Below are 25,456 nucleotides of genomic sequence, written 5' to 3'. Positions count from 1 at the left end.
GGGGTGTTCCTGGGTGGGCAGGGAAGGGCCTGTCCTGGGAAGCAGGAAGACCGGATCCCGGGCCTGGTCCTTATTCTGCACCTGGTCCATTTTTTTAAAATATAATTTTATGGAATAGGAAATAGCAACCCACTCCAGTATTCTTGCCTGGAAAATTCCATGGACAGAGGAGCCTGGTGGGCTACCGTCCATAGGGATCACAAAGAGTCAGACACAACTGGGCTCTTCCTTCTCCTCTCTATCCCCCTCTGCCTTTCTCGTCACTGCTACTTTGAAAATTAAAAGATAAAAGAAAAATATGGTTTTATGTATTTAATTTTGGCTGTGCTGGGTTTTCATTGCCGTGTGGGCTTTTCTCCAGTTGCGGCGAGTGGGGCTCTTCTTTGTTGTGGTGGGTAGGCTTCTCACCGTGGCGGGTTCTAGAGTGTGCTGGCTTCAGCAGTTGCAGCGTACGTGCTTGGTGGTTGTGGTTCCCTGGACTCTAGAGCACAAGCTCAATAGTTGCGGAGCGTGTGGGGCCTAGTTGCTCTGCGCCATGTGGGGTCTTCCTGGACCAGAGATGGAACCTGTGTCTCCTGCATTGGCAGGTGGACTCTTTACCAGTAAGCCATCAAGGAAGCCCCTGCACTTGGGCTATTTTTATCTTAAGCAAGACCATTCTGCTTTCCCGACCTCACTTTCCACAGCTGGAAAATGGACAGGTCATAGTAGGTGAGTGGCTTTCAGTCAGAGATGGTCAAGCATGATGCATCCAGATGCAAAAGCACACCACATGTATGCTCATAAAAGTGATCTCGGTAAGCATAGCCACTCACTCAGGCAGATACTCACGCTCACAAGCACACACAACACATAGACAAAGTCACACCGACATATATACATATAGACAATCCCACATGCACACACACAAATAGCTAGTCACATTCTCACGAAGATAACAGCCACATTTACGAAGAAAGCCATCAGAACAGTCATGCACATAGTACCACACAGACACGTGATTACACAGAATACTATTACACAAGCTTACAATTAGACAAGAAACCACAAAGACATTCAGCCACACAGAAACAGTCACAGACAGTTAGACACACAACTGCCCATAGTCAACAGCCCCACAATGTCACAGAAACAGTCAGCTCCACTCACATACAGATACATAGTCAGGGCTCAGTCAACCACACAGAATCACAAAGCATAGGAAATCCCATATAGTAGGGCTTCCCAGGTGGCGCTAGTGGTAAAGAACCAAGCTGCCAATGCAGGAGTCAAAGAGACGCGGATTCGATCCCTGGGTTGAGAAGATTCCCTGGAGGAGGGCATAGCAACCCAATCCAATATTCTTGCCTGGAGAATCCCCATGGACAAAGAAGCCTGGCGGGCTACAGTCCATAGGGTCTTATAGAGTCGGATACAACTGAAGCGACTTAGCACGCACGCACATACAGTAACTTGGTTAGCAAGCTTCCTGGGACAAACTGGCAGACAATTTGGGCTGAGATCTTCCACCTGAGCCCACCTCCTCTCACAGAACCCCATTAAAGGAGACCTCGAGATCTGGGCTCGTGATTTCTAGTACTCATTTTCTCGAGCCTCAGCTGCCTGTTTTAACTCCAGAATCTCTCTGCACTCGCCCCCTACAACTGACCAACCAAGAGCGGGCCGAGCCCCTCATAGGGCCAATCAGAGCAGAAATACAGCGGGCCAATCGGATTGACCGGCTGGCCTTCAGCCCCCACCCCCCTTACCGGTGCTTCCGCTCCTTAAAGGGGGTTAAGGTATCTCCGCTAGGCGCGCCGCTTCCACCTGCAAGGCTGCCGTAGCCCCTTTAAAAGGCAGAGCCGTGAAAGAGCAGGGTCCTAGGACGAACCAATGACAAGCCCCATTTAGCCTCTGCCCCGCCCATCCCCACCGGAGGTCAAAAGTCTCGTTCTATGGCGCTGTGGCCTGTGCAGTGAACCCGGAGGCTCCAGGTGAGGATTCGCGAGAGGGGCGAAGGGTGCAAAGGGCCAGGGCACTTGGTGGGAGCCGCTCTGCTCAGACGCCTCCAATTCTCCAGGTCGGCTGTAATTGTTCTGTTTGCCCGCTCGCTGCCCACATGGCCCTGAGAGGCGTCTACGCGCAGCTACTGAACCGCGGACCCGGCCTACGAGTCTTTCGTTCATGGAGCTCGGCGACAGCGCAGACCGGTCAGTGCTGGACCTGGGATGGAATGGGGAGGGAGAAACTTGAGGCTCGGGAGCTTTTTCGGGGTAATTTTTCCCGTCCTATGTTTGCAGAGAAAGGCGAGAAGACCCAGAGTCGATCGGCCAAGCGTAAGGACCCCTGGTTGCGCCGTGCGTCTGCGCCCCTCATCCAACAGTCCCCTCGTCCAACTGTCTGTCTGTCCCCGATGGGTTCTGTCCCAGAATCCGGGGTCTGCCCAGGCGGGGAGGCAGGGCCGTGGCCAGGGCCAGAGGCGCTGAGGCAGTGAGTTTCCCCAGAAAGACCACTTTGCCAGTCCTGTCTGCAGCCGACATTAGTTGAGGGTTGAGGGGTGGGGCTGAGGATTCTGGGGGAGAGGAGGGCGTGGTGGTCGGGTGGACAGGGCTGAGTAGAGTCCCACTTCCTCCAACCCCGCCCAGCTTCGCGGCCTGAGTTTGACTGGAGGGACCCACTGTTGCTGGAGGAGCAGCTGACAGCAGATGAGATCCTCATCAGGGACACCTTCCGCACCTACTGCCAGGAGCGCCTCATGCCCCGCATCCTGCTGGCCAATCGCAACGAAGGTGCTCAGGCAGGCGGTTGGGCACTCTGGAGCTCCCACTGCCACCTGAACCTGCACCCTCCATCATGCACACCAGCTCTGCCTGCTCTGGCTGGGCTTTAGAGCACCTCTGGCTCTGGGCTAGTGCTCCAGAGGGCCAAGGCTGGGCCTGAAGTTGGGGCATCTATCCCTTTGCAGTTTTTCACCGGGAGATCATCTCAGAGATGGGGGAGCTCGGTATGCTGGGCCCCACCATCCAAGGTAAGGACACATTTCTCTCCATACTCTGCAGCCCTCCACTGTGTTTTGAAAAGCCCCTTTCTTTCCCTGAGCCTAGTTTCCCAGTCTGCAAAGAGAGGCTGTTATGTCTCTGAAGCGGCTGTGGGGATGAAATTAATAAACCCTCAAGCTAGAGCCAGCTTGGTGCCCTCTCCTTGGGTGCTCCTATGGGGCTCTGTCTCTTGGGCAACAGGAATCACTGGTCTCAAGTGGGCAGGGCTTTGTTCCACATTGTTCTATTTCTCTCCCCTCCCCACCCAACCCTGGCCCATTCCACGCCCCCCCCCCACCCCAGGGTATAGTTGTGCTGGAGTCTCATCGGTGGCCTACGGGCTCCTAGCCCGAGAGCTGGAGCGAGTGGACAGCGGCTACAGGTCAGCAATGAGTGTCCAGTCTTCCCTTGTCATGTACCCTATCTATGCGTATGGCAGCGAGGAGCAGAAGCAGAAGTACCTGCCCCGGCTGGGTGAGTAGCCGCCTGGGGAGCCTGGTGGACAGAAGATAGTCCCAGTGATCTGAAACTCAGGACCAGGGCTGTCCCTCAGGCCTGCCTTGTGTTCTCACCTCTAAGGGTATTGCCAATGGCCCCTCAGGCCCCCTGCCAGACCGTGGACCCCACCCCACATCTGATTCTCCTAGGTCTCTCTTGACTCTGCCCCTTTCTCACCACCATTATATCCCCTGTGATTTGCTTTTCTCTGCTCCCCATTGCAGCCCAAAGTTTAAAGTCTTAACTTCCCAACGGGACCCACAAGACCCCATGTGGGCAGACCTCTGCTGACCTTTCCAGCTCGTCTCTGACTACTCGCTTGACTGCTCCTTTGCAGTTGGACTCAGCAGCTTGGAATTCTCAGTTGTGCCCCTGGACTTTTGCACATCCTGGTCTCACTGCCAGGACTGCTCTTCTGCATACCTCTTCCTGCTTAACTCCTTTTCAGTGCCCTTCAAGACAGTTTAGCCAACCCCTTCCCGACTCCTGTTTGGACCTCCCCCCATTATGGCATTGTGACTATGACCTGGGTGAAATATCTGTTCCCCCCACCACCTGGGAGTGCCGTGAGGGCAGGGCCAGGTCTGTCTTGGCCTGGCTCAGTGGAAAGGCCCGCAGTTTTCAGTAGAGGGATTGGATGGGTGACCGGCAGCCTCATGATCTCATCTCATGTCTGCAGCCAAGGGGGAGCTGCTGGGCTGCTTTGGGCTCACGGAGCCCAACCACGGGAGTGACCCTAGTGGCATGGAGACCAGAGCCCGCCACAACCCATCCAGCAGGAGCTACATCCTCAATGGGTCCAAGACCTGGTGAGGCGGGAGCCTGGGGTCTTCAGGCAGGTGGGCAGGGGCAGTGGGTGATGGCCAGAGCCCTCACTGCCTGTCCCGCCTCCAGGATCACCAACTCGCCTGTGGCCGACTTGCTGATAGTATGGGCTCGGTGTGAGGATAGCTGCATTCGGGGCTTCCTGCTGGAGAAGGGGATGCGGGGCCTCTCAACCCCCAGGATTGAGGGCAAGTTCTCTCTGCGGGCATCATCCACAGGGATGATTATTATGGATGATGTGGAGGTGCCAGAGGAGAATGTGCTGCCCGGGGTGTCTGGTCTGGCGGTAAGCAGCAGCCACCTTGGGAACTGATAGCAAGTCACCTGCTGCTTCTCTTTTCTTGGGCAGGCCCCTTGCTAGGGACCCAGCTGGGGAAGAGATACCCATGGAGCCAAACAGTAGTGACTTGGAGAGGCTCTGCCTGGCTCACTGATGTGTGCTGAAACTGCTCCCCTCTCCTTTTTAATTTTTAGCTGTGCTGGATGTTCCTTGCTGCATGGACTTTTGTCTAATTGCAGTGAGCAGGGGCTACTCTCTAGTTGTGGTGTGTAGGCTTCTGTAGTTGAGGTGCCCAGGTTCTAGAGCACAGGTTCAATAGTTGCGCACTGGCTTGTTGCTCTGTGGCATGTGGGATCTTCCTGGACCAGAGAGCAAACCTGTATCTCCTGCATTGGCAGGTGGATTCTTTACCACTGAGCCACAAGGGAAACCCAAAACCGCCCCATTTTGGTGACCATCTCACTCAAGCTGGCTTGGCCTGGGACACATAGAGGCCTGAACCAACTTAATTCTGCTTGCATGTGCATCTTCCTGTCTCCTTACCTCAGACCCGAGATCTGAGCGTCCCGTCCAGATCTTGGACTGGGGAGAACTCTATGAAAACCAAGAGTGAGTAGGCAAGAAGCAAAACCCTATGTGCATTGTTGGCTCTGATGCCAAAGCCATGTGTGACTTCAACAGTTGTCCTGAGTCTCCCTGGTTTACACTGACTGCATATCAGGGGTGTCTGGGGAGGGGGCACTTAATAGTTCTCTACAGGTTCTCTCATCTCTTGGTGGGGCTGAGGCCCTGTCTCAACCCTACAGGGTCCCTTCGGCTGCCTAAACAATGCCCGCTATGGCATCACATGGGGTGTGCTTGGAGCTGCTGAGTTCTGTTTGCACACGGCCCGGCAGTACACTCTGGACAGGTGTGTGGGGGCTACATGCCAACTCCCAGGGGTATGGGGCGGGAGGCTTGGTCTCCATCACTTACCCCTCCACCCTTGGCACCCAGCCACCAGACCTAAGTTCCCTGCTCTGTGAATTGGCTGAGGAAGTCCTTCTGAGCAGTGAGGGGCTCAGTCAGCAGCAGGGCCAGAGTGAGCTGAGTGGGGACACAGCTCACTCTGGGGCAGCCTGGAAAGGCCCTGGGATAGGTCTTGGGGGTGCCCTCCTCTGTAAGATTTGCCTTGACCTTGCCTGCATAGGATCCAGTTTGGTGTCCCACTGGCCAAGAACCAACTGATTCAGAAAAAGCTGGCGGACATGCTCACCGAGATCACGTTGGGCCTCCATGCCTGCCTGCAGCTCGGCCGCTTGAAGGATCAAGACAAGTAGGGGCTCTGTGTGTGGGAAGGGGCAGGCAGCTATGGCAGGAGGACCTGGTGCCCCTTCCAGGCATGGTGGTGGTTGGGCCTTGGGGAGAGGACCTTCCTGCCTGGTGGCCCCTGGGGACCCCGCCCTGCCTACCTCTCTCTCACCGGGAGCCACGTCCGCTGCTGTGATGTAACCCTCCTCCCGGCTGGCTTTGCCTGGGGGTAGGGATGCCTGGGTGCCCAGAGCAGGGTCAGCTCTTTGTAACCCAGTGTTTGTGACGTCTGTGCTGTTTCCAGGGCCGCCCCGGAAATGGTCTCTTTGCTGAAGAGGAATAACTGTGGGAAGGCCCTGGACATTGCTCGCCAGGCCCGAGACATGCTTGGGGGGAATGGGATTTCTGATGAGTATCACGTGATCCGGCATGTCATGAACCTGGAGTCTGTGAACACCTATGAAGGTGGGGGCTGGACTCCTGGGGTGTGTGGGGGGGTTCACAGTGGCCTCACATCTGGGGAAGGGGACAGCAAGGAGGGGCAGGGGCAGCAGGCTCAGCTCCTGCTGTCAGCTGTCTGGCACCAGTTGGCAGCATGATGTGGGCAAGTCCCCCCCTCGGTCCTGCATCTGGAGTGGCCCACAGGGGGACCATGGAAGTCCACACTCCCAGTCCTTTCCCCCGTCATGCTCAAGGAGGGATGTTCCCAAGCCCTCTTACGGCTTCCTCGGGCATCCCCAGATGGGGGCACAACACCCAGTGGGCTGGCGAATTCAAGGAGGTGAGTGTGCAGCTACACACAGGAATCAGCACTCCATTTTACGTGAGAAAAAGAAAAACGGTAAATCACTGGCAGGCTGTGGTGTCTGCACCTGGTAACTGGTTATGACTCCCGTGGGCCCAGAACCCCTTGCCTCGTAGGAAGACAGACATAGAAAAAGATAATTAAAAAGAAAAAAGGTGCGGGGACTTCCCTGATGGCCCCGTGGTTAGGACTTGGCGCGTCCACTGCAGTGGCCTGAATTTAGTCCTTGGCTGGGGAACAAAGATCCCACAAGCCAAGGTGTGGATGAAAAAAAGAAGAGAGATATGTAATTCTAGTGTGAGCCATGCAGACTAGAGGGAGCTTTAACAGGACTCAGTCTCTGAGGGAGAAAGTGGAACCATAAGAAGCCTTGAGGGAGGTGTAGTTCCCTGGGCAGAGATGGAAGTAGCGTCCAGTGCTGTCTGGGTGGGGCATTCCAGACGGCAAAGGGAAGGGGGCGGGGATTCTGCAGGCATGACAGGGACCCTGAGGACAAGCTGAGGGGACCTCCAGGTGGTTTTATGCAGGGGAGGGGCGGGATCAGATTTGCACTTTAGGAAGAAAAGAGAATTATTTTGCTCCGTAAAAGGGAGGGCATAATCTCTGGTTTCTGCCTTGGGAAGCTAAGGAAGAACAGATGAGAACAGGAGGGCTGTAGAGTGTTCCCTTTGTGGATGTGGGGTGGGATGTGGGATGTGTGGCTTGGGGCAGTGGCTCCAGGATGAGGGGGGCAGGGATCAGCTGGGACAGGCAATTAATTGTCTGATGTTTGCTTTCCTGTCCCTCCTGCGGGTAAGAAAGGGCCTGATCCATTTCCCGCAGAGCTCATTAGCTCTTTCCACCTCTGCGGGAAGAAAGCATGGCTGGGTTGAAAATCAAACATTTAATCAACTGTGGGGTTGGGGTGGGGTGAATCTGGGAGAGTACCAAAGCTGGGCCCATGGTGGGGGCTGGACTTGCTGTGCTTTGAGGCCTGGCACAAAGAGCATCGGTTGGGTTTTGTTTGCTTGTTTTTGCCAAAGAAGCATTGCAGAACTCTGAAAAACAATTTTCTCAGCATGGCCCAAACGGTGGCCTTCCTTGGTGGCTGTCACTAAGAGTGACTCTCCTGGTAGCTGTCAGCATTCGCCATCTTTGTGAATCTGTTCTTCTTCCAGAGTAGTAGCCTGTGGGGGGACATGAAGATTGACTTTAAAAGCAATTTGTGGGGGATTTCCCTGGTGGGCCAGTGGTTAGGACTCTGCACTTCCACTGCAAGGGACACAGTCAGGGAATTAAGATCCCTGGTTGGGGAACTAAGATCCCACATGCCATGTGGCACATCCAAAATAAATAAGCAAAATTTAAAGAAAAATAAAGGGAAATCGCGAGCTGTTAAGACTGCAAACTGACTCTGCATTTATTTGTCCAGGTACTCATGACATCCATGCTCTGATCCTTGGAAGGGCTATCACAGGGATCCAGGCGTTCGTGGCCGGCAAGTGAACCCACTTCACCTGGGAGCCCAGATGGCACCAAACCCCTCTCCAGGGAGACACAGGGCTTGGAGCTTAGTTGGAGAGGTGGCAGATGGAGCCAGTTCTTCTGGTGGGAAGTGAGAGACACTGATTTTTAAATATCAAAATTTCCCTTTTGAAGTCATTCAAATGTGTTCCTTAAAGAGAAGATGGGACTTTCTGTACTGAGTGTCTCAATCCAGTTTTGACCGTGAACAGGCATGGACTCTACCTGCCTTGGAACAGAGGCTCCTCGACAGGGGAGCAGGGAGTGGGGAGGAGAGTGACATGGAAGCAACTTGTGAGACCCACCAGTGTCTAAGTGAACTGCTCCATCCACACGGCAACATTCACTCTGCACCCTCTGACCCTCCCATCTGGGGGCAAGTGCCTTATGCTGGACGCTGGAGCACAATGAGGGGTAAAGAGAGAGAATAATAAAAGAGTGTGCATGTCTGACCCCACCGTGTTGGATCACATTTTCTGGTAACCAGTAACAGGAAAAAGGAACACGTGAAAGGGCTGTGAAGCACGCTGGGACCCAGCAGGGATTTCCCCAGCCCAGAAGTGATCTGAGCCATGTTGGAGTCTTGGGCTTGGCTGTAATAAATAAACCCAGGTGGGCACTGCCAGGCCTCGGGGCTGAGGGCAAAGGGGACTTTGTCCTTTTTGTCACCCACCACAGAGCGGACACACAGTGTAGGAAATAACAGTCCGGCTTCTTAGTTCGGACACACCACATACAGGTGCATGGGGCCATGCGTAGGGTGGCCAGAGCACCGGGGCCTTTGCAGACAGTGGCTCCTGTGGGGTTTAGAGCCTGGTGATGCTAAAATCCTCGCTCTCTGTTGATATTTACTTTAAAAAAAAAATTTTTTTTTTCTGGTCATACCTCATGGCATGTGGGATCTTAGTTCCCCCACCAGGGACTGAACCCGTGCCCCCTGCATTGGGATCATGGAGTCTTAACCATTGGACAGCCAGGGGAAGTCCCTGCTGACATTTACTTTCATCTTAGCCCCTACAACTCTCATACCTCAGGCTGGACACAAAGGTCTTTGTACACAGTCTCCACGGTGTGGCATACTTGTTTGAGCTCTGTTTCCAGGTGACTGATCTTTGCCATCTTTTGGGTGAACTCTTGGAGCTTTTCCTGGATGATCTTGTTGTGGTGATTATAAATCTGATACATCCTCTCCTCGAGCTTCTCTGTCAGGTCTGAAACCTTTGAAGGAATAAGAGGTGCTCTTAGAAAATCAAACAAGAGGCGTCAAGAGACATTTTTTCTGACTGGCTCTTTAAGATTTCTGCAGTTTATCTTATAAAAGTGGTAAAAACAACTCTGGTGACTGGCAGTGAAAAGGCCTATGTTAAATTTTTCCCTTTTTTATGAGAAATAATTTCAACTTGATGCATCTTCAAAGAGTGATTAAAAACATGATTCAAGAGACAGTAAAAGTTTAGGTCAAACAAAGTAGAAGAATGTGACTTTACATATATGTATTATATTATTATATATTACATATATAATTATGTAATCTATAATTATATATTTGTGATTATAACTATATAATTATATAATTTATATATAATTATATAGTTATATTACATTATACATATATAATTATGTAATATATAATTATATATTACTTATATATATGTATTAGTGTAACCTTATCCCAGATCATTTTTCTTTTTAAAAATAAAGGTGCAAAATTATGTATATAAGCTCAGTCAGGTTAGGAGGAAAGTATCTAGAACAGAGACTAGAGGAAAACATGCAACAAAGTGGCCTCTGGGTTATGGTATCATCTGAATATTTTTATCTTTTTTTTTCTGCTATGTTATATTTTTCTCTAAATTTGCTATGTACCAGGTAGGTAGGAATGCGGCTGAGGGAGGAAGTCAGCCTGTCATTGAGAGATGATGTGTGGAATTCACAAGTTGTCTGACTTATAGGACACATTCTGAAGAAGCATCGGGGACAACTATTAATAACAGACCTGAACATAATATTAGGTTTTGTTAGACATAAGCCCCAGGCATGTTCAGGGACTTTCACTTTCCCAAATCATGTGACTTTGGGAGGACAAGTGGGTGTGATAACTCAGGTTATGCCTCAGTCCCCTCCTGCCACAGCCATTAGCCCAGCATGAAGGTAAGGGGCTAGTCTGTGATACAGGTGTATCTTGGCTTCTCATCCTGGCTCTCTCACTCAGGCAAATCATTTCCAAACCTTACTTTGCCCGTCTGCAGTATGGTCCAAGCTCTTCTCTGCAGGATTGCTCTAAGGGTGAAATCAGGTGCCATACGCAGACTGTCTAGAACATGTGGGGAACGTAACAGCAGTTCATTGCCTCCCCCTTTATGTTTCACATAAGGAACACCTCCTCCCTTTCCCTGGGCTTCTGCAGTATGTGGGGGGAATCAGTCACCTTGATCTTGAGGCTGTCTCTGAAGTTGGTCATGAGGGCATGGTCCTTCTGTCTGCTCTCGTTGATGTTTTCGATCAGCTCCTGGGCCCTCTTCTTCAGCATGTCGATGCTCGAGTCCAGAGAGGAAAAGTAGGGTCCTGACTTTCCTTCCAGCATCATCAGCTGGCGGTTGGCACTGGAGGTGGCGACAGAGGGGCTAGAAACCTGACTTCTGAAAGTATAGGAAACTTGAGATCAGCACCAAACTTTCCTGAGAGTGGCTGATCTGAATTAGCTCTGTGGTGGGAGGAGAACCTGTGCCTGGTGTTTTCTGTTGTTGACACTTGTTTATTTCATTCACACCCCTCCCCCACCCTGCCCCTGAGGGGAAGGGACAGCTTAAGAGTCAGCCTGCCAATGCAGGGGGGACACGGGTTCAATCCCTGCTCTGAGAGGATTCCACGTTCTGTGGAGCAACTAAGTCTGTGCACCACAACTACTGAGCCTGGGCTCTAGAGCTCATGCACACGATGACTGAAGCCCACACACACTAGAGCCTGAGCTCTGCAACAGGAGAAGCTACCATGATAAGAAGTCCTTGAACCACAGCTAGAAAGTAGCCCTCCCTCTCCACAATTAGAGAAAGCCTGTGCACAGCAACCAAGACCCAGTGTAGCCAAAAATAATTTAATAAAAACATTAAAAAAAAAATACCCCCAGAAGAGTTTGTTCCACACTGTGTGTGCTAAGTCACTTCAGTCATGTCTGACTCTTTGCGACCCATGGACTGTAGCCTGCCAGGCTCCTCTGTCAATGGGATTCTCCAGGCAAGAATACTGGGGTGGGTTGCCATGCCCTCCTCTAGAGGATCTCCCTGACCCAGGGATCCAACTCATGTCTCTATGTCTCTTGCATTGGCAGGCGGGTTCTTCACCACTAGTGCCGCTTAGGAAGTAGTACTAGTACTGTACATGTGACTAATATTATGCAATTCGACTAAATGCATAGTTAGTGAAATGGTGAAAAAAAGCTAAATAGAATGAACAAAGGTGAACCTGATAAAATACAACTATTAAATCAAGTGTGGGCAAACAATGATGTATCAGGGCCAAGAGCAGAAAAATTTAGAAGTATTTTGCATACAGACCGCTTTGTCAAGGCCTGTAAGTTTTTGCTCTGCTTTAGAAAAACAAAAGTGGGGGACTTTCCTGGTGGCCCAGTGTTTAAGACTCGGTGCTCCCAATGCGCATTGCTGGGTTTGATACCTGGTCAGGGAACTATTGATAGATCCCACATGCTGCAACGAAAGATCCTGAGAGCCACAACTAAGACCTGGCACAGTTAAAAGAAAAGACGGTAAAAGAAATAAAAACACAAAAGTGGAAATTGTGGGTAATGCATATGAATGAGGTTTATGCAAAAAAAAAAAAGTTGTGATCTGATCAACAGATCCATTGGTGTTTTAAATTAAGATAAAATGTTTAAAGGGCTTCCCTGGTGGCCCAGTAATTAAGAATCAGTTTGGCAATGCTGGGGAACACCAGTTTGATTACATATGTTGTCAAACAACTAAGCCTGAGGGCCACAACTATTGAGCCTGTGCTCTAGAGTCCAAGAGCTGCAACTATGGAGGCCCGTGCACCCTAGAGCCGGTGCTCTGCTACAAAAGAAGCCACTGCAATGGGAAACCCACACACCACAACTAGAGAGTAGCCCCTACTCACTGCAACTAGAGAAAGCCTTCATGCAGCAATGAAGACCCACCACGGCCAAAAAATAAATAAATCTTTTTTTTAAAGAAAGATAAAGGGTTTAAGATAAGATGATTTTTTTGTGTGTGTGGCTATTTTTTTTGTTTTATCTGCCCTGCACCATGCTAAGGTACCCGCTTCATCTTGCTGCACCTTCACAACCACACTCTGGGGTCTGTCCCCATTGTCTTTACCTCATAGCTGAGGACACAGGCTCAGCACGACTGTGTCACTTTCTCAGGATCCCTAATCTGTGCAGAGCTGGGTGTGGCACCCAGCTGGCCTGACCCCCAGCCTGGGCCATTTCCTCCGAAGTTCTCGTCTTCCTCCTCACCCTGAGGTGCTTCCAGCTCTGAATGGCTGAGGCTCGGAGGTGCCAACACAGCAGCTCTTCCACACACCAGTTCACACACAACCATAAAGCCATGACTGCAAGCCAGGCACAGCTACTGAGAAAAACACATCGTCATTTTTGGATGCTTCCTCCACACAAATATTTTTCTTGGCTTTTCTCCAACTGCTTGAGCTCTTTCTTCTGGCTCAGGATACAACCACAGGGAAACTTGAGTGCATGACAGCCAGGGTGGCCAGGCTCTCACTGACACAGAAGTCCTCAGGCCTGAGACTGTGTCCCCTGGCTGTGTCCTGGAGTCTCATGTTCTCCTTACCAGATGGGCTTTTTGTCCTTGGGCCTTTGCACTTGCTCTCTGACAGTGAGACCTAGCCTAGGCTACTACCTCGTTTGTTTTTAAAATTTTTTTATTTTTGACTGTGCTCTTTGCTGCTGCACGTACTTTCTCTAGTTGCAATGAGCAGGGGCTACTCTCTAGTTGTGGTGTGTGGGTTTCCCATTGTGGTGGCTTCTCTTATTGCAGAACCCAAGCTCTAGGCGCTCGGGCTTCAACACTTGCGGTATGTGGGCTCAGTAGTTGTGGCACATGGGCTGAGTTGTTCCCTGACATGTGGGATCTTCCTGGACCAGGGATTGAACCCGTGTCCCCTGCACTGGCAGGCAGATTCTTAACCACTGAGGTACCAGGGAAGCCCCTGATGCCTCTTTTGAAGCGCCGCCTGTGACCCTGTGCCTATCTCTACCACTGTGCGCTTATCTCTGATGCCGCTCTTATCTCCCCATTTATCTCTGCATTCCCAGGATCCAGCACATTTTGAGTCCTCCACTGTTAACAAACGAGTGAATGAAGGACACTGATCTAGTCCTCCCTGTTCTGGCATTACACAGCGCATGCAAGTTCATCTGCCTGCAGAGCCAGACGCTTGTGTTCAGAGCATCTGTCACAGATGCTCTGTGTTCAGGCACACCCGAGAAGGTGTGCCTCTGATCAAGGCAGATATTTTATAGCAAAACCTTATTGATAGAAAACAAAGACCAACTAAAGGCTCCCTGGGCATTCCTGTAAAAAAAGGTTGTGCTGTCCTCTTGACCTGCCTCTCATGGGAAGAACAGTAATAGTGCATCGAATAAATGAATGAGTGATTAGGAAGGGCTTTCATTACCATCCACGCTCCCATGTTTCCCAAACTTACCCCCAACCCACGCCTCTCCTCTGAGCTCCCAGTAAGGTACCTGACTACCCCTAGGCCCTCTCCACTTGGCTGTTCCAGAGGCATTTCAAACTTCTCTAAATTTGCACACCAACTCAAAGTTGTCCACCCTCCTCCTGTCATTGAAGAACACCAAAAGTCACCTGGTACCCAAGCCAGAAACTTGGCAGCCACCCTGGAGCCTGGCTTCTCTCTGTCCTTCCAAATCCCCTCACAAAATCAGACTTCTCTGGTGGTCAGATGGTTAAGAATCTGCCAATGCAGGGGACATGAACTCGACCCCTGGTTCTGGAAGATCTCACATGCCGGGGGGGCAACTAAGCTCCTGCGCCTCGACTACTGAAGCCCACATACCCTAGAGCCTGTGATTCACAACAAGAGAAGCCACAGCTCCACACCAACAGTAGCCCTTGCTCACTGCAACTAGAGAAAGCCTGCATGAAGCACCGAAGACCCAGTGCAGCCATAAATAAATACATAAAATTTCTTAAAAATGAAAAAATTAAAAAAAAAAAAAACCCAACAGAAACAAATCCCATCACAATATCAGACTAGCCTGGTGCTCCAGTGCCTAAGAATCTGCCTGCCAATGCAGGGGACAAGGGTTTGATCCCTGAAAGATCCCTCCTGCCCTGGGGCAACAAAGCCCCAAGGGCCACAACTACTGAATCCGCTCACCTAAAGCCCAAGCTCCAACACAGGAGAAGGCCAAGCACATGAAGAGTAGCCTCTGCTCTCCACAACTAGAGAAAGCCTGCGTGAAGCAACAAAGACCCAACACAACCTAAAATAAACTAATTTAAAAAGAATCCTGTCACAAAAACCTTTCATTTCATACCTACTGTTCCTACCTGGGCCTTAGGGCCCTTTGAACCACAATCAGAAATCCCACTTCTGCTCCACAGCCTACAAGACACCCCCCACCCCCCCACACCAGCTGCAGGATCAAGTAAATTCCCTAGTACAGCACACAAGGCTTTCCAGGGCTGTGGAAAGGCCTCCATCTTCTCTTTTCACCCTCCACTCCCAGCAATTTGGAACCTTCCACAATTTCACCAAATCCATTAGCCTTTGCCTGAAATGACTTTTCTTTTCTGTCAACTTCATGATACAGCATTCAGAGCACCCCTCTCACCATCGCTTACTAATCACAACACTGCCAGTTTGTATGCTCAATTCCCTCCAGGCGCCCTATGCACTCTGGGCAGAGTGCATTGTATTCATTCCAGAGGCATCACCACTGTTTCCTGAACACCTAAAGGAAAGAATTACCATCTGAGATGGATGTAACATTCTTGCTCGTAAGGCACTTTGTACCCGCAGTTGCTTTGTTGTCCCCACTGTATAAGGGCTCTGAAATTAAAATCAATGAGAGAACCAGGTGTTTCTTTTTTGTGTCATTGCTCACAACCTGCTTGAGCTGCTAACTGTTCAAAGTCGCTCCTTTCTCAGGCTCAAGGGATGAAGCTGGAACCCGTCTCCGTGGCAGCTACACAAATGGTGAAAAATCACTTGAAATCGGCTCATTCAAATTTCGTGGTGGGACAAAGGCCTGCATCAGATGTCTGCAGAGAGCATCTTGATTTTCCCCAACCTCCCCTTTGGGGTTTTATTCCTTTCCATTTCATCTTTCTTAATACTCAGCAGCTGCATATTAATCAGGACGCTAATGAATCATAGGCTTCTCTGGGCCTGCATTCACCAATTAACTTTAATAAACAAAACACACCGTGTCCTCTCCACTGGCTTCCCTGGTTCAGGCCTGCTTCTGTTGCCCAACCCTGGATGGAGGCCAGGGACTGGAAGTGGGCCCAACAGAGCAGGCTGCCTGCGCTCAGGGTAGGGCAGTGGGGGGCAGGGGTGGGGGTTGTGAACACATCCCTACGCTCATCTATGATGGTCTGTCCTAAGGAGTTCCTAATTCAGCTTTGAGGATTAGGACCTAGTTTCCGAGCAGGGCCCACGCTGGCAGGAGGCCCAGGAACGGCGGAGGAAATGGGTCTAAGCAGAGAGACCATCTGTTCGCTCCAGGTAAAGCTGTGATTGGCAGGCGTGAGAGCCAGAGCCCCCCGCTGGTGGGGGCCCTCCCTCCTCAGGCCTCTAACAGATACACAAGTAAACAATTCGCCAGCCACTTACGACCACCGCAGGCGGTGGTCCCAGGAGGGGAGGTGAGCTAATCAAACATTCAAGGAGGAACACAACAGCATCTCTGGCTCCTTGGCAAAATGATGTTTTGCTGAAGTACAGCCAGGAAAGGGGAAGGTTTGATTGAAGCTGCAGAGCCCACTCCTTTCACCCTCTGCTCATCTCTCGTGAAATGTGTTCACATTTTAATCATGTCACTGACAGTCTGCTGAGGGATCTGTTAACTGGCCCTTACATTGGTTCTAATCCATGTTTCTCAACCCAAAGCTCTTTTAGAACTCCTCAAAGTCTCAATGATTTGCAATTGTCTGTGTCTCCTCACCACTTAGATCACCGTCTAAACATACTATTTGCAGGAAGGTGTCATCAAACAAACTACTTTAGTTCTCTTTTTTTCTGGTCTCCAATAAATAGCACACACTTGGAAACCGTTCCACACTGTGCTCTGTTTTACAACTGAGGCCTCTGGGAGGCAAGAGGAAGCTGGCTTTCTGCCTACAGTCCTCAGCGGCCCTGTCCTGAGCCTCATTCTATTCCCAGGTGAGCTCCTTCACGGAAACAGTGACTCCCACAGCGCCATCTCTCTGGCCCCCGGCCCCACCCATCCTGAGTGCTCGGTCAGAAAGTCCAACCCTGTCCTGGACTTATTCATGCGTGTGTCTCTCAGTTCAGTTCAGTCGCTCAGTCGTGTCGGACTCTGTGACCCTACGGACTGCAGCGCACCAGGCCTCCCTGTCCATCACCAACTCCCGGAGCTTGCTCAAACTCATGTCCATCCAGTCGGTGATGCCATCCAACCATCTCATCCTCTGTCGTCCCCTTCTCCTCCCACCTTCAGTCGTTCCCAGCATCAGGGTCTTTTCAAATGAGTCAGTTCTTCGCATCAGGTGGCCAAAGTATTGGAGTTTCAGCTTCAGCATCAGTCTTTCCAATGAATATTCAGGACTGATTTCCTTTAGGATGGACTGGTTGGATCTCCTTGCAGTCCAAGGGACTCTCAAGAATCTTCTCCAACACCACAGTTCAAAAGCATCAATTCTTCTGTGCTCAGCTTTCTTTATAGTTCAACTCTCACATCCACACATGACTACTTGTAAAACCATTAACTTTGACTAGATGGACCTTTGTTGGCAAAGTAATGTCTCTGCTTTTTAATATGCTGTCTAGGTTGGTCATAGCTTTTCTTCCAAGGAGCAGTGTCTTAATTTCATGGCTGCAGTCACCATCAACAATGATCTTGGAGCCCAAAAAGATAAAGTCTCTCACTGTTTCTATTGATTCTCCATCTATTTGTCATGAACTGATGGGACTGGATACCATGACCTTAGTTTTCTGAATGTTGAGTTTTAAACCAACTTTTTGACTCTCCTCTTTCACTTTCATCAAGAGGGTCTTTAGTTCTTCTTTGCCTTCTGCCACAAGGGTGGTATCATCTGCATATCTGAGGTTATTGATATTTCTCCCAGCAATCCTGATTCTAAGATTGTGTATGTCTCTGGCCACCTCAAACTCAGCAAGGGCAGAATGCAACTCATGCCTCTGCCAGTTGGAAACCAAACCACCTCGAGCCAGAAAGCGGGCAGCCCTTTCTGTGCTGGTAAGCATTTAGCAACTGGCTCTCTAGGGAGTAGAGGAGGAGGTGGCAGGGGAAACCTTGATTTGTAGTATTCAACTTTCATGGTGCACAGACTCCCACTATAGCCAATTTCAAGCTACCAACATGAAGTCACTAAATGCCAGGCTGGGAAGAGATGTGTAGAACTGGCTCCTGCTGGTAGGAGCAAGCTCCAGGCTCTAGCACACCGCAGCTGGGAGACCTCGTCAGCTCATCCCTTTTCTCATGCCTCAATAAATGAATCGCCCCCCACCCCCCCCCCGCCAATCTTCTCTCCATCTGCCCCGCTAGACATCCTGCAGAAGCCTCCCACCTATCTCCCAGGTCCACTCCCACCCCCTCCCACCCATTCTTCACAGAACAGCTGGTGTCTTTTTATAACAGGAACCTGAGCATGTCACTTCTCTGATTTCAGCCATTCCCCGCCTTGGTATCTACCTAACAGAAACAAAAACTTATACACGGATGTTCACAGCAGCCTTATTCACAAGAACCAAAGAACAGAAACAATCTAAATTTCCAACAGCTGATGAGTGGATAAATAAAATGTGGTACATCCATAGTTTAGAATATTATTCAGCTATATAGAGGAATGAAGTTCTGATACATGTTACAACATGGATGAATCCTGAAGACATTATGCTCGGTGAAAGAAGCCAGTCACAAAGGATCACACAATTGTATGATTTCATTTATATCAAATATCCAGCAGAGGCAAATTGTAGAGACAGAAAGTAGAATTGTTGCCAGGGACTAGGAAGGACATGGGCTTGCCAGGTGGCACTAGTGGTAAAGAACCCGCCTGCCAATACAGGAGACATAAGAGATGCAGGTTCAATCCATGTTTCAGGAAAATCTCTTGGAGGAGAACATGGCAACCCACTCCAGTATAACTGCCTGGAGAATCCCATGGACAGAGGAGCCTGTCTACAGGCTACAGTCCATGGGGTCGCAGAGTCAGACATGACTGAATGAGCACACACATGCATGATTACAGAGGATACGTTTTCCCAGCAACCTGACCTCTTTCGTGTCAGTGCTTGTTCAATAAATGCCTTTTTCATCAGATGGAAGCACTGAGAATGTATGAGCCTGTCTGTCCAATGTAACCAGGGTATCACTACCACCAATCACGAAGCCTGACACACTGGCCTTCCCTGTCCCTACCTCAGAGACTTGCAGCTCCCTCTGCTTGGAATGTATGGGCCTCTGGACACCTCCTGGCTGGCTCCTCCTTATGTGACCTCCTTAGAGATCAACTATTCCAAACTCCCTGTCACTCTAGTTGCTCCTCGGTTTTGTTTCTTTACAGCACTTGCCACCAATTGAAATGACATTAAAAAAAATTATCTTTTAGAAAGTTCAGTTCAGTTGCTCAGTCGTGTCCAACTCTGCAACCTCATGGACAGCAGCATGCCAGGCTTCCCTGTTCATCACCAACTCCCTGAGCTTGCTCAAGCTCATGTTCATTGAGTTGGTGATGCCATCCAACCATCTCATCCTCTGTTATCCCCTTCTCCTCTTGCCTTCAATCTTTCCCAGCATCAGGGTCTTTTCCAATGAGTCAGTTCTTCACATCAGGTGGCCAAAGTACTGGAGCTTCAGCTCCAGCATCAGTCCTTCCAATAAATATTCAGGGTTGATTTCCTTTAGGACTGACTAGTTTGATCTCCTTTCCGTCCAAGGGACTCTCAAGAGTCTTCTCCAGCACCACAGTTTGAAAGCATCAATTCTTCGGTGTTCAGCCTTCTTTATGGTCCAACTCTCACATCCATACGTGACTACAGGAAAAACTATAGCTCTGACTACACAGATCTTTGTCAGCAAGGTGATGTCTCTTTTTAATATGCTGTCTAGGTTGGTCATAGTTTTGCTTCTTTTAATATGCTGTCTAGGTTGGTCATGACTTTTAGAAGGTCAGCTTGGCAATAGACCCAACATAGTCAACACAATATTGAAGAAGAATGAAATTGGGAGGACTGATGCTACTTGATGTGATACCAGTGAAAGAATATAAAATAGACCAGTGGAACAGACTAGAGCCCAGAAATAGACCCACACACATGTAGTCAACTTATCTTTGACAAAGGAACAAACAAAATTCAGCAGAGAGAGGAGCATCTTTTCAACAAATGGAGTTGTAACAATTAGACATCCACATGCAAAAAAAGTGAAGTTAGACACAGATCTTGCACCTTTAACAAAAATTTTCTCAAAACAGATATAGCCCTAAATGTAAAACTATGGCAGAAAGTGAAGAAGAACTAAAGAGTCTCTTGATGAAAGTGAAAGAGGAGAGTGAAAAAGTTGACTTAAAACTCAACATTCAGGAAACTAAGATCATGGCATCTGGTCCCATCACTTCATGGCAAATGGGGAAACAATGGAAACAGTGACAGACTTTATTTTTTTGGGGCTCCAAAATCACTGCAGATGGTGATTGCAGCCATGAAATTAAAAGACACTTGCTCCTTGGAAGAAAAGCTATGACCAACCTAGACAGCACATTCAAAAGCAGAGATATTACTTTGCCAACAAAGTTCCATCTAGTCAAAGTTATGGTTTTTCCAGTAGTCATGTATGGATGTGAGAGTTGGGCTATAAAGAAAGCTGAACACAGAAGAATTGATGCTTTTGAACTGTGGTGTTGGAGAAGACTCTTGAGGGTCCCTTGGACTGCAAGGAGATCCAACCAATCCATCCTAAAGGAAATCAGTCCTGAATATTCATTGGAAGGACTGATGTTGAAGCTGAAACTCCAATACTTTGGCCACCTGATGCGAAGAACTGACTCATTTGAAAAGACCCTGATGCTGGGAACGACTGAAGGTGGGAGGAGAAGGGGACGACAGAGGATGAGATGGTTGGATGGCATCACCGACTGGATGGACATGAGTTTGAGCAAGCTCCGGGAGTTGGTGATGGACAGGAAAGCCTGGCATGCTGCAGTCCACGGGGTCACAAAGAGTCAGACACTACTGAGTGACTGAACTGAACTGAAATGTAAAACACAAAACTATAAAACTCCTATAAGACATCATAGGGGAAAATATAAGTGACTTTGGGGTTGGTGGTGACTTCTTAGACACAATATCAAAACAAAGAATTGGTAAATTGGACTTCATTAAAATTTAATACTTCTACTCTGTAAAAGACACCATTAAGAGAATGAAAAGACCTGTCACAGACTGGGGCAAATCTTTAAAGAACACAAACCTGGTGCTTCCCTGGTGGCTCAGTGGTAAAGAATTGCCTGCCAGTGCAGGAGACATAGGTTTGATCCCTGGGCTGGGAAGATTCCACATGCCTTGGGGCAACTAAGCCTGTACACCACAACGACTGAGCCCACATGCTGCAACTACTGAAGTCTGCGCGCCCTCAAGCCATGCTCCACAACAAGAGAAGTCACCGCAATGAGAAGCCTGGGCACCACAACTAGAGAAAAGCCCGCAGAGCAAATATGACCCAGCATAACCTAAGTAAATAAATAATTAATAATTTTTTAAAGACAAAACAAAAGACTTAAAAAAAAAAAAACCTGCAAATCTGATAAAGGCCTGACATCCAAAATATTCAAAGAACTCATGAAACTCAGCAATAAACAAATAATCCAAAAAAAAAAAAAAGAAAAGAAACATCCAATTTAAAAACAGTCAAAGATCTGGACACCATACCAAAAGTTGTGCAGATGTCAAATAAGCATATGGAAAGATGTTTAACTTCATACTTCATAATGAAGTTTCAAATCAACATAACAATGATACCACCATTAGAATGGGGGAAACCTAAAACACCGACAACACCAAATGCTGGTGAGGACCTAGAACAACAGGAACACTCATTCATTGAAAACAGGAATGCAAAATGGTTCAGCCACTTTGGAAGACATTTTGGCAGTTTCTTTCAAAACTAAAAATATTCTTACCGTATGATCTAGCAATTGTGCTCCTTGGTATTTACCCAAAGGAGTTGAAAATTTACATCTACACAAAACCTGCACACAAATGTTTACTGTAACTACATAAACAACTAAATTGATAAAACTTGGAAGCATAATTGCTGAAACTTAAAAGCAACCAAGATGTCATTCAAAAGGTGAAAAGAAGTCAGCTCCAAGAGAGTAGGAATTCTGATTTGTTCACTATTGTATCCTCAGCATCTAAAACAGGGTTTGGGTAAAGAAGACTCGTGATAAATATCTGGTGAATAAATGTGCAAGACAAGAATGTCTTTTTAAAGTAATCTGCAACACTGCTCTTTTTCTTGCTCCAACATCACAATTTCTGTTAGTTTTATCTTCTTAAATCTAGCTAAAATTTGACTACTTCTCATCACCTCCATGGATCTACCCTAGGTCAAGTCACACTCATTTTGCACCTAAATTATTCCAGTTGCCTTATCACTGGCCTCCCTGCTTTCAATCCAGCCTTTGATAATCTATTCTCTACTCAGCAGCCAGAGGAAGCCTTTTAAAACTTTAGTCCAATGGACTATGGTGGTTTAGTCACTATGTCCAACTCTGGTGATCCCATGGACTGTAGCCTGCCAGGCTCCTCTATCCATGGGATTCTCCAAGCAAAAATGGAGTGGGTTGCCATTTCCTTCTCCAGGGATCTTCCTGACCCAGGAATCGAACCCCAGGCCCCAGGTCTCCTGGACTGCAGGCAGATTCTTTACTGATTGAGCTACAAGAGAAGCCCAGTGGACTACACTTCAAAAAAGGGCCAGATAGGAACACTTCCACTTTGCAGGCCATATGGTCTGGGTTGCTTCTGGAGAAGCAGCCCTGTCCTAATAAAACTTTATTAACAATAATCCTGGAACTTCCCTGGTGGTCCAGTGGTTAAGACTCCATGCTTCCATTGTAGGGGGCACAGGTCCCATCCCTGGTCAGGGGACTAAGATCCCACATGCCACAGCCCATTCCCCCTCGCCAAAAAAAAAAACGCCTCACCCTGCAGTAGTCAATTCCTGTCGCTCCTCTAATTCCATATCTTTTCATGGGTAACTATCACCCAAAGTCCCATCACCTGTTTAACTATCTCTTATTATTTCCCTCTTACCCATGCTTGCTGCAGCACAATCCTCCCTTGGGGCCTTTGCAGCTGCTGTTTCTTGGCCTGGAATGTAGTCCTCCCTACCCTCATGGTTCTCGTATCATCTCCCCATGAAGCCTTCCCTGAGCCTCTAATCTCAACTGGCCATCTGCCACACTCTCCCTATTTTTTCCCCCAGAACACTCAGCATCCCCTGACTGCCATATATTCCTGAGTTTATAGACTTTATCCTAAAATGTCAGCTCAATGCTATTGATACCCTGTATGGCCCTGTGGGGCTCCTGGGCTTAAGACCTTTCTGTGGCCCCTGTTTCTTTGATTACAGGAAACAACATTCACTCAGCCTCCATGCTTCCCTGAGTTCCAATGGGCTGATTCAAACAGTTGTTAGGGAAAGGAAGGGATGGGAGACCTGGGAGAAACAGTCAAAAGTAGCCTTGGGGCAAAGTCCTATTTCCCCACCAGGGGATATACACAATATCTTTGAGCTATTTCTGCAGATACTGACACCCCTTCCAGGTAGAAGAAGCTGATGATTAATGATGGTAGGCTGCCCACAAACTGGTAGACCCCAGACCAGCTGGACTTGAAGGTTGATGCTGACTCTACTTCCCTCACCATCACCCCCTCAGAACAATGCAAGCCTGTCATTACATTGATCCTTATTACCTACCCTGACCATGAACCCTGTCTATAAGACCTTCCCCCAGGAGGGGGCGGGGCAGAGTTCTTGAGGTGCTAATCTACTGTGTTTCCTCTTTGGCAAAGAAATTTCTCCTCCATAACTCTTTGTATTTCTGTTCAGCATCAGTGCACAGAGAGCCAAGATTTTGGCATCACTGTGTCTCCAGTGTTTCCATCCCAGGCGAGTATTGTGGACGAGTATGTGCAACAAATACACCAAGAGCAGACAATGGTAGGGTCTGGAAGAAGAAAAGGGTAAATGAGGGACTCAAGGGTCTGTTTGGGTCCGATGGATCGGGTTCTTCCTCACCTAGCTGGCCCTTGACAAGCCTCCTCATCGCGGGTCTCCTCACCCTGTTGCTGTTTCTGGTTCTCCCGCAGCAGCTGTGGCTCCTGGTCCTTGAACTCTACGTGGGGCATGTCCACCTGTGAGCACAGCTAGCGCTTGAGAGGTCAAAGGAGGGAGGGAGGGAGGGCAGGAAGTGGTCAGGTCCCCCTCCTCCCTCCCCTTCAACCCTGAGCACCTCTGGGTGCTGCTGCGGCATGCTGTGGACCTGCAGGAGAGATGGGCGGGGCTGGGATGGGCACCACGAGAACGGGGGCGTGGGCGGGGGGGACCCTGTGCCTGGAGCACAGGAGGACTGAGGTGGGGAGACCTGGAGGGGACGGGGTGAGGCCTGGGTCTCCTGCTGGGGTGCTAGGGTGCCTGGGCTCCTAATTGGTGTGTAAGTCGGCTCGAGTCCTTCGAGGAGAGAGAAGTAGGAGAAAAAGAAGAGAAACGGGTGCGGTGCGTGGGTGTCTGAGTCTTTCTCTACCCTACTCCTGCCACGCGCCATGGGTGGAAGTAGGTCCTTCTGGCCAGGGCTGTCAGCGAGTCAGTCATACAGTCGGTTAGTCAGAGCCCGGGAGGTCAGTCAGGAAATCGGGGCCCAGCCGGGCGAGGAGCGGCCTGGATGGCAGGAGACAAGCGGCCGGTCTCGGGTTCGTCGGGGAAGCCCAAGATCGCTGCCGTTCCCTGCCTGTCAGCCCGCCGCCCGCGCGAAGGAAACAAGTGCAGCGTACTCCCTGTCGCTCCATTCCGTCTTTTCCCGCCTTCTCGTTCGTGCCCTCTGCGCACACACTGGCTCCGCCCCCGGAACGCTCCGCCCCCACGCATGCGTAGCGGCGCGAACCTTGGGCCCTGCCTCTTTTAGCGAACTTGCGCGCGCAGCGCGGCAGGACCGGCCGTTGAGTGTCGGTTGGGCTGTCCAGGCGCTGCGCGCGCAGCCCGCATAGCCGGGAGGATCCGGTGGGTTCTGTGCTCGCGTGTGCGCATGTGTGAGGAGGCACCAGGGCACAAGGTGAGCGGCGGAATACCTTGCACCATGTGTTCATTCGTATGTTTCAGTTCATTTTTCATCTGCTCAGGCCAAAGAAATCTTGCCAATAAAAAATTCTGACTTTTGCTGTCATTTGATTACGACCTACTGCCCTTACTGAAAAAAGCTGATGTAATTACCACCTTGAATCAGTTATCTGCGCTCCAAAACCAGAAGCTCCTTGAAATGGCGTCGCTGGCCCTTACAGAGTTGAGCCCATACCCTTCAATGATAGTAATAACAATAATGAATAGTGACAACAGTAGTCGTAATTGGCACACGAGGAGAAAATATTTAAGAACTTGTATCCAGTATCTACAAAGACCTCTTGGAACTCAGTAAGGCAGAAAAAATAAACGGGGCGGCGGGAGGGGGACAGACGATTTGAAACGGTGTGTGCAAAGGCCCGGAGGTCTGAGCAAGCTCAGTGTGTTTGAGGAGCAGTCGGGTCTGGTGGGGAGAGCAAGGATTGGCGGAAGCAGTGGGTGAAGGATGAAGAGTTTGGTAGGGGCTGGGCTGAGTCAAGGTCAAGGTTTGGGACTTTGTCCTGATTGGAGAGATGGGTGTTTCTTATGCTTTGTATCATATATGCTTCACCCTCACTTGTTTTTACTTTTTACATGGCTTCTACTCTTCCCTCCGTTTCAGTATTTAT

The 25,456-nt window shown here is 49.4% G+C and overlaps 2 protein-coding genes across 6 annotated transcripts; one reads left to right on the top strand and one right to left on the bottom strand.

Annotated features, from left to right (window-relative positions):
• The first annotated feature begins 1,758 nt into the window (after window positions 1–1,758).
• Window positions 1,759–8,670, top strand: GCDH (glutaryl-CoA dehydrogenase). 2 transcript variants are annotated; one of them, XM_010855459.1, is made up of 12 exons: window positions 1,759–1,973; window positions 2,060–2,189; window positions 2,280–2,315; window positions 2,625–2,768; window positions 2,945–3,007; window positions 3,321–3,491; window positions 4,195–4,324; window positions 4,410–4,626; window positions 5,427–5,530; window positions 5,810–5,935; window positions 6,215–6,375; window positions 8,127–8,670. In XM_010855459.1, the coding sequence occupies exons 2-12, from the start codon at window positions 2,099–2,101 to the stop codon at window positions 8,198–8,200; spliced, it is 1,317 nt and encodes a 438-aa protein (XP_010853761.1). In that variant the 5' UTR covers window positions 1,759–1,973; window positions 2,060–2,098; the 3' UTR covers window positions 8,201–8,670. The 2 variants fall into 2 exon arrangements, with proteins under 2 accessions (XP_010853761.1, XP_010853760.1); XM_010855458.1 differs by having other exon boundaries at window positions 1,799–1,973; window positions 2,280–2,336.
• Window positions 7,580–24,574, bottom strand: SYCE2 (synaptonemal complex central element protein 2). 4 transcript variants are annotated; one of them, XM_010855460.1, is made up of 6 exons: window positions 24,506–24,542; window positions 23,968–23,997; window positions 23,754–23,869; window positions 10,647–10,857; window positions 9,248–9,436; window positions 7,584–7,881 (listed from the first exon to the last, which is right to left on the bottom strand). In XM_010855460.1, the coding sequence occupies exons 1-6, from the start codon at window positions 24,518–24,520 to the stop codon at window positions 7,834–7,836; spliced, it is 609 nt and encodes a 202-aa protein (XP_010853762.1). In that variant the 5' UTR covers window positions 24,521–24,542; the 3' UTR covers window positions 7,584–7,833. The 4 variants fall into 4 exon arrangements, with proteins under 4 accessions (XP_010853763.1, XP_010853762.1, XP_010853764.1 ...); XM_010855462.1 differs by having other exon boundaries at window positions 10,647–10,821; XM_010855461.1 differs by lacking the exon at window positions 23,968–23,997 and having other exon boundaries at window positions 7,580–7,881; window positions 24,506–24,566.
• Window positions 24,575–25,456: the final 882 nt, after the last annotated feature.

Source organism: Bison bison, unplaced genomic scaffold, assembly GCF_000754665.1.
Source record: "Bison bison bison isolate TAMUID 2011002044 unplaced genomic scaffold, Bison_UMD1.0 scf7180017864365, whole genome shotgun sequence".
NCBI classification, from domain to species: Eukaryota; Metazoa; Chordata; class Mammalia; order Artiodactyla; family Bovidae; genus Bison; species Bison bison.
The sequence above is the reverse complement of the archived record's forward strand: the minus strand, read 5'-3'. Positions and strand labels throughout refer to the sequence as shown.

Coding starts and splice junctions, on each gene's coding strand:
- GCDH (XM_010855458.1), top strand. CDS start 2,099: ATGGCCCTGAGAGGCGTCTACGCGCAGCTACTGAACCGCGGACCCGGC. Junction 3,008..3,320: donor GCTGGGCCCCACCATCCAAG/GTAAGGACACAT, acceptor CCCCCACCCCAG/GGTATAGTTGTGCTGGAGTC. Junction 3,492..4,194: donor GAAGTACCTGCCCCGGCTGG/GTGAGTAGCCGC, acceptor TCATGTCTGCAG/CCAAGGGGGAGCTGCTGGGC.
- SYCE2 (XM_010855460.1), bottom strand. Junction 10,858..23,753: donor GCTTGTCAAGGGCCAGCTAG/GTGAGGAAGAAC, acceptor CTATACTTTCAG/AAGTCAGGTTTCTAGCCCCT. Junction 9,437..10,646: donor GAGACAGCCTCAAGATCAAG/GTGACTGATTCC, acceptor ATTCCTTCAAAG/GTTTCAGACCTGACAGAGAA.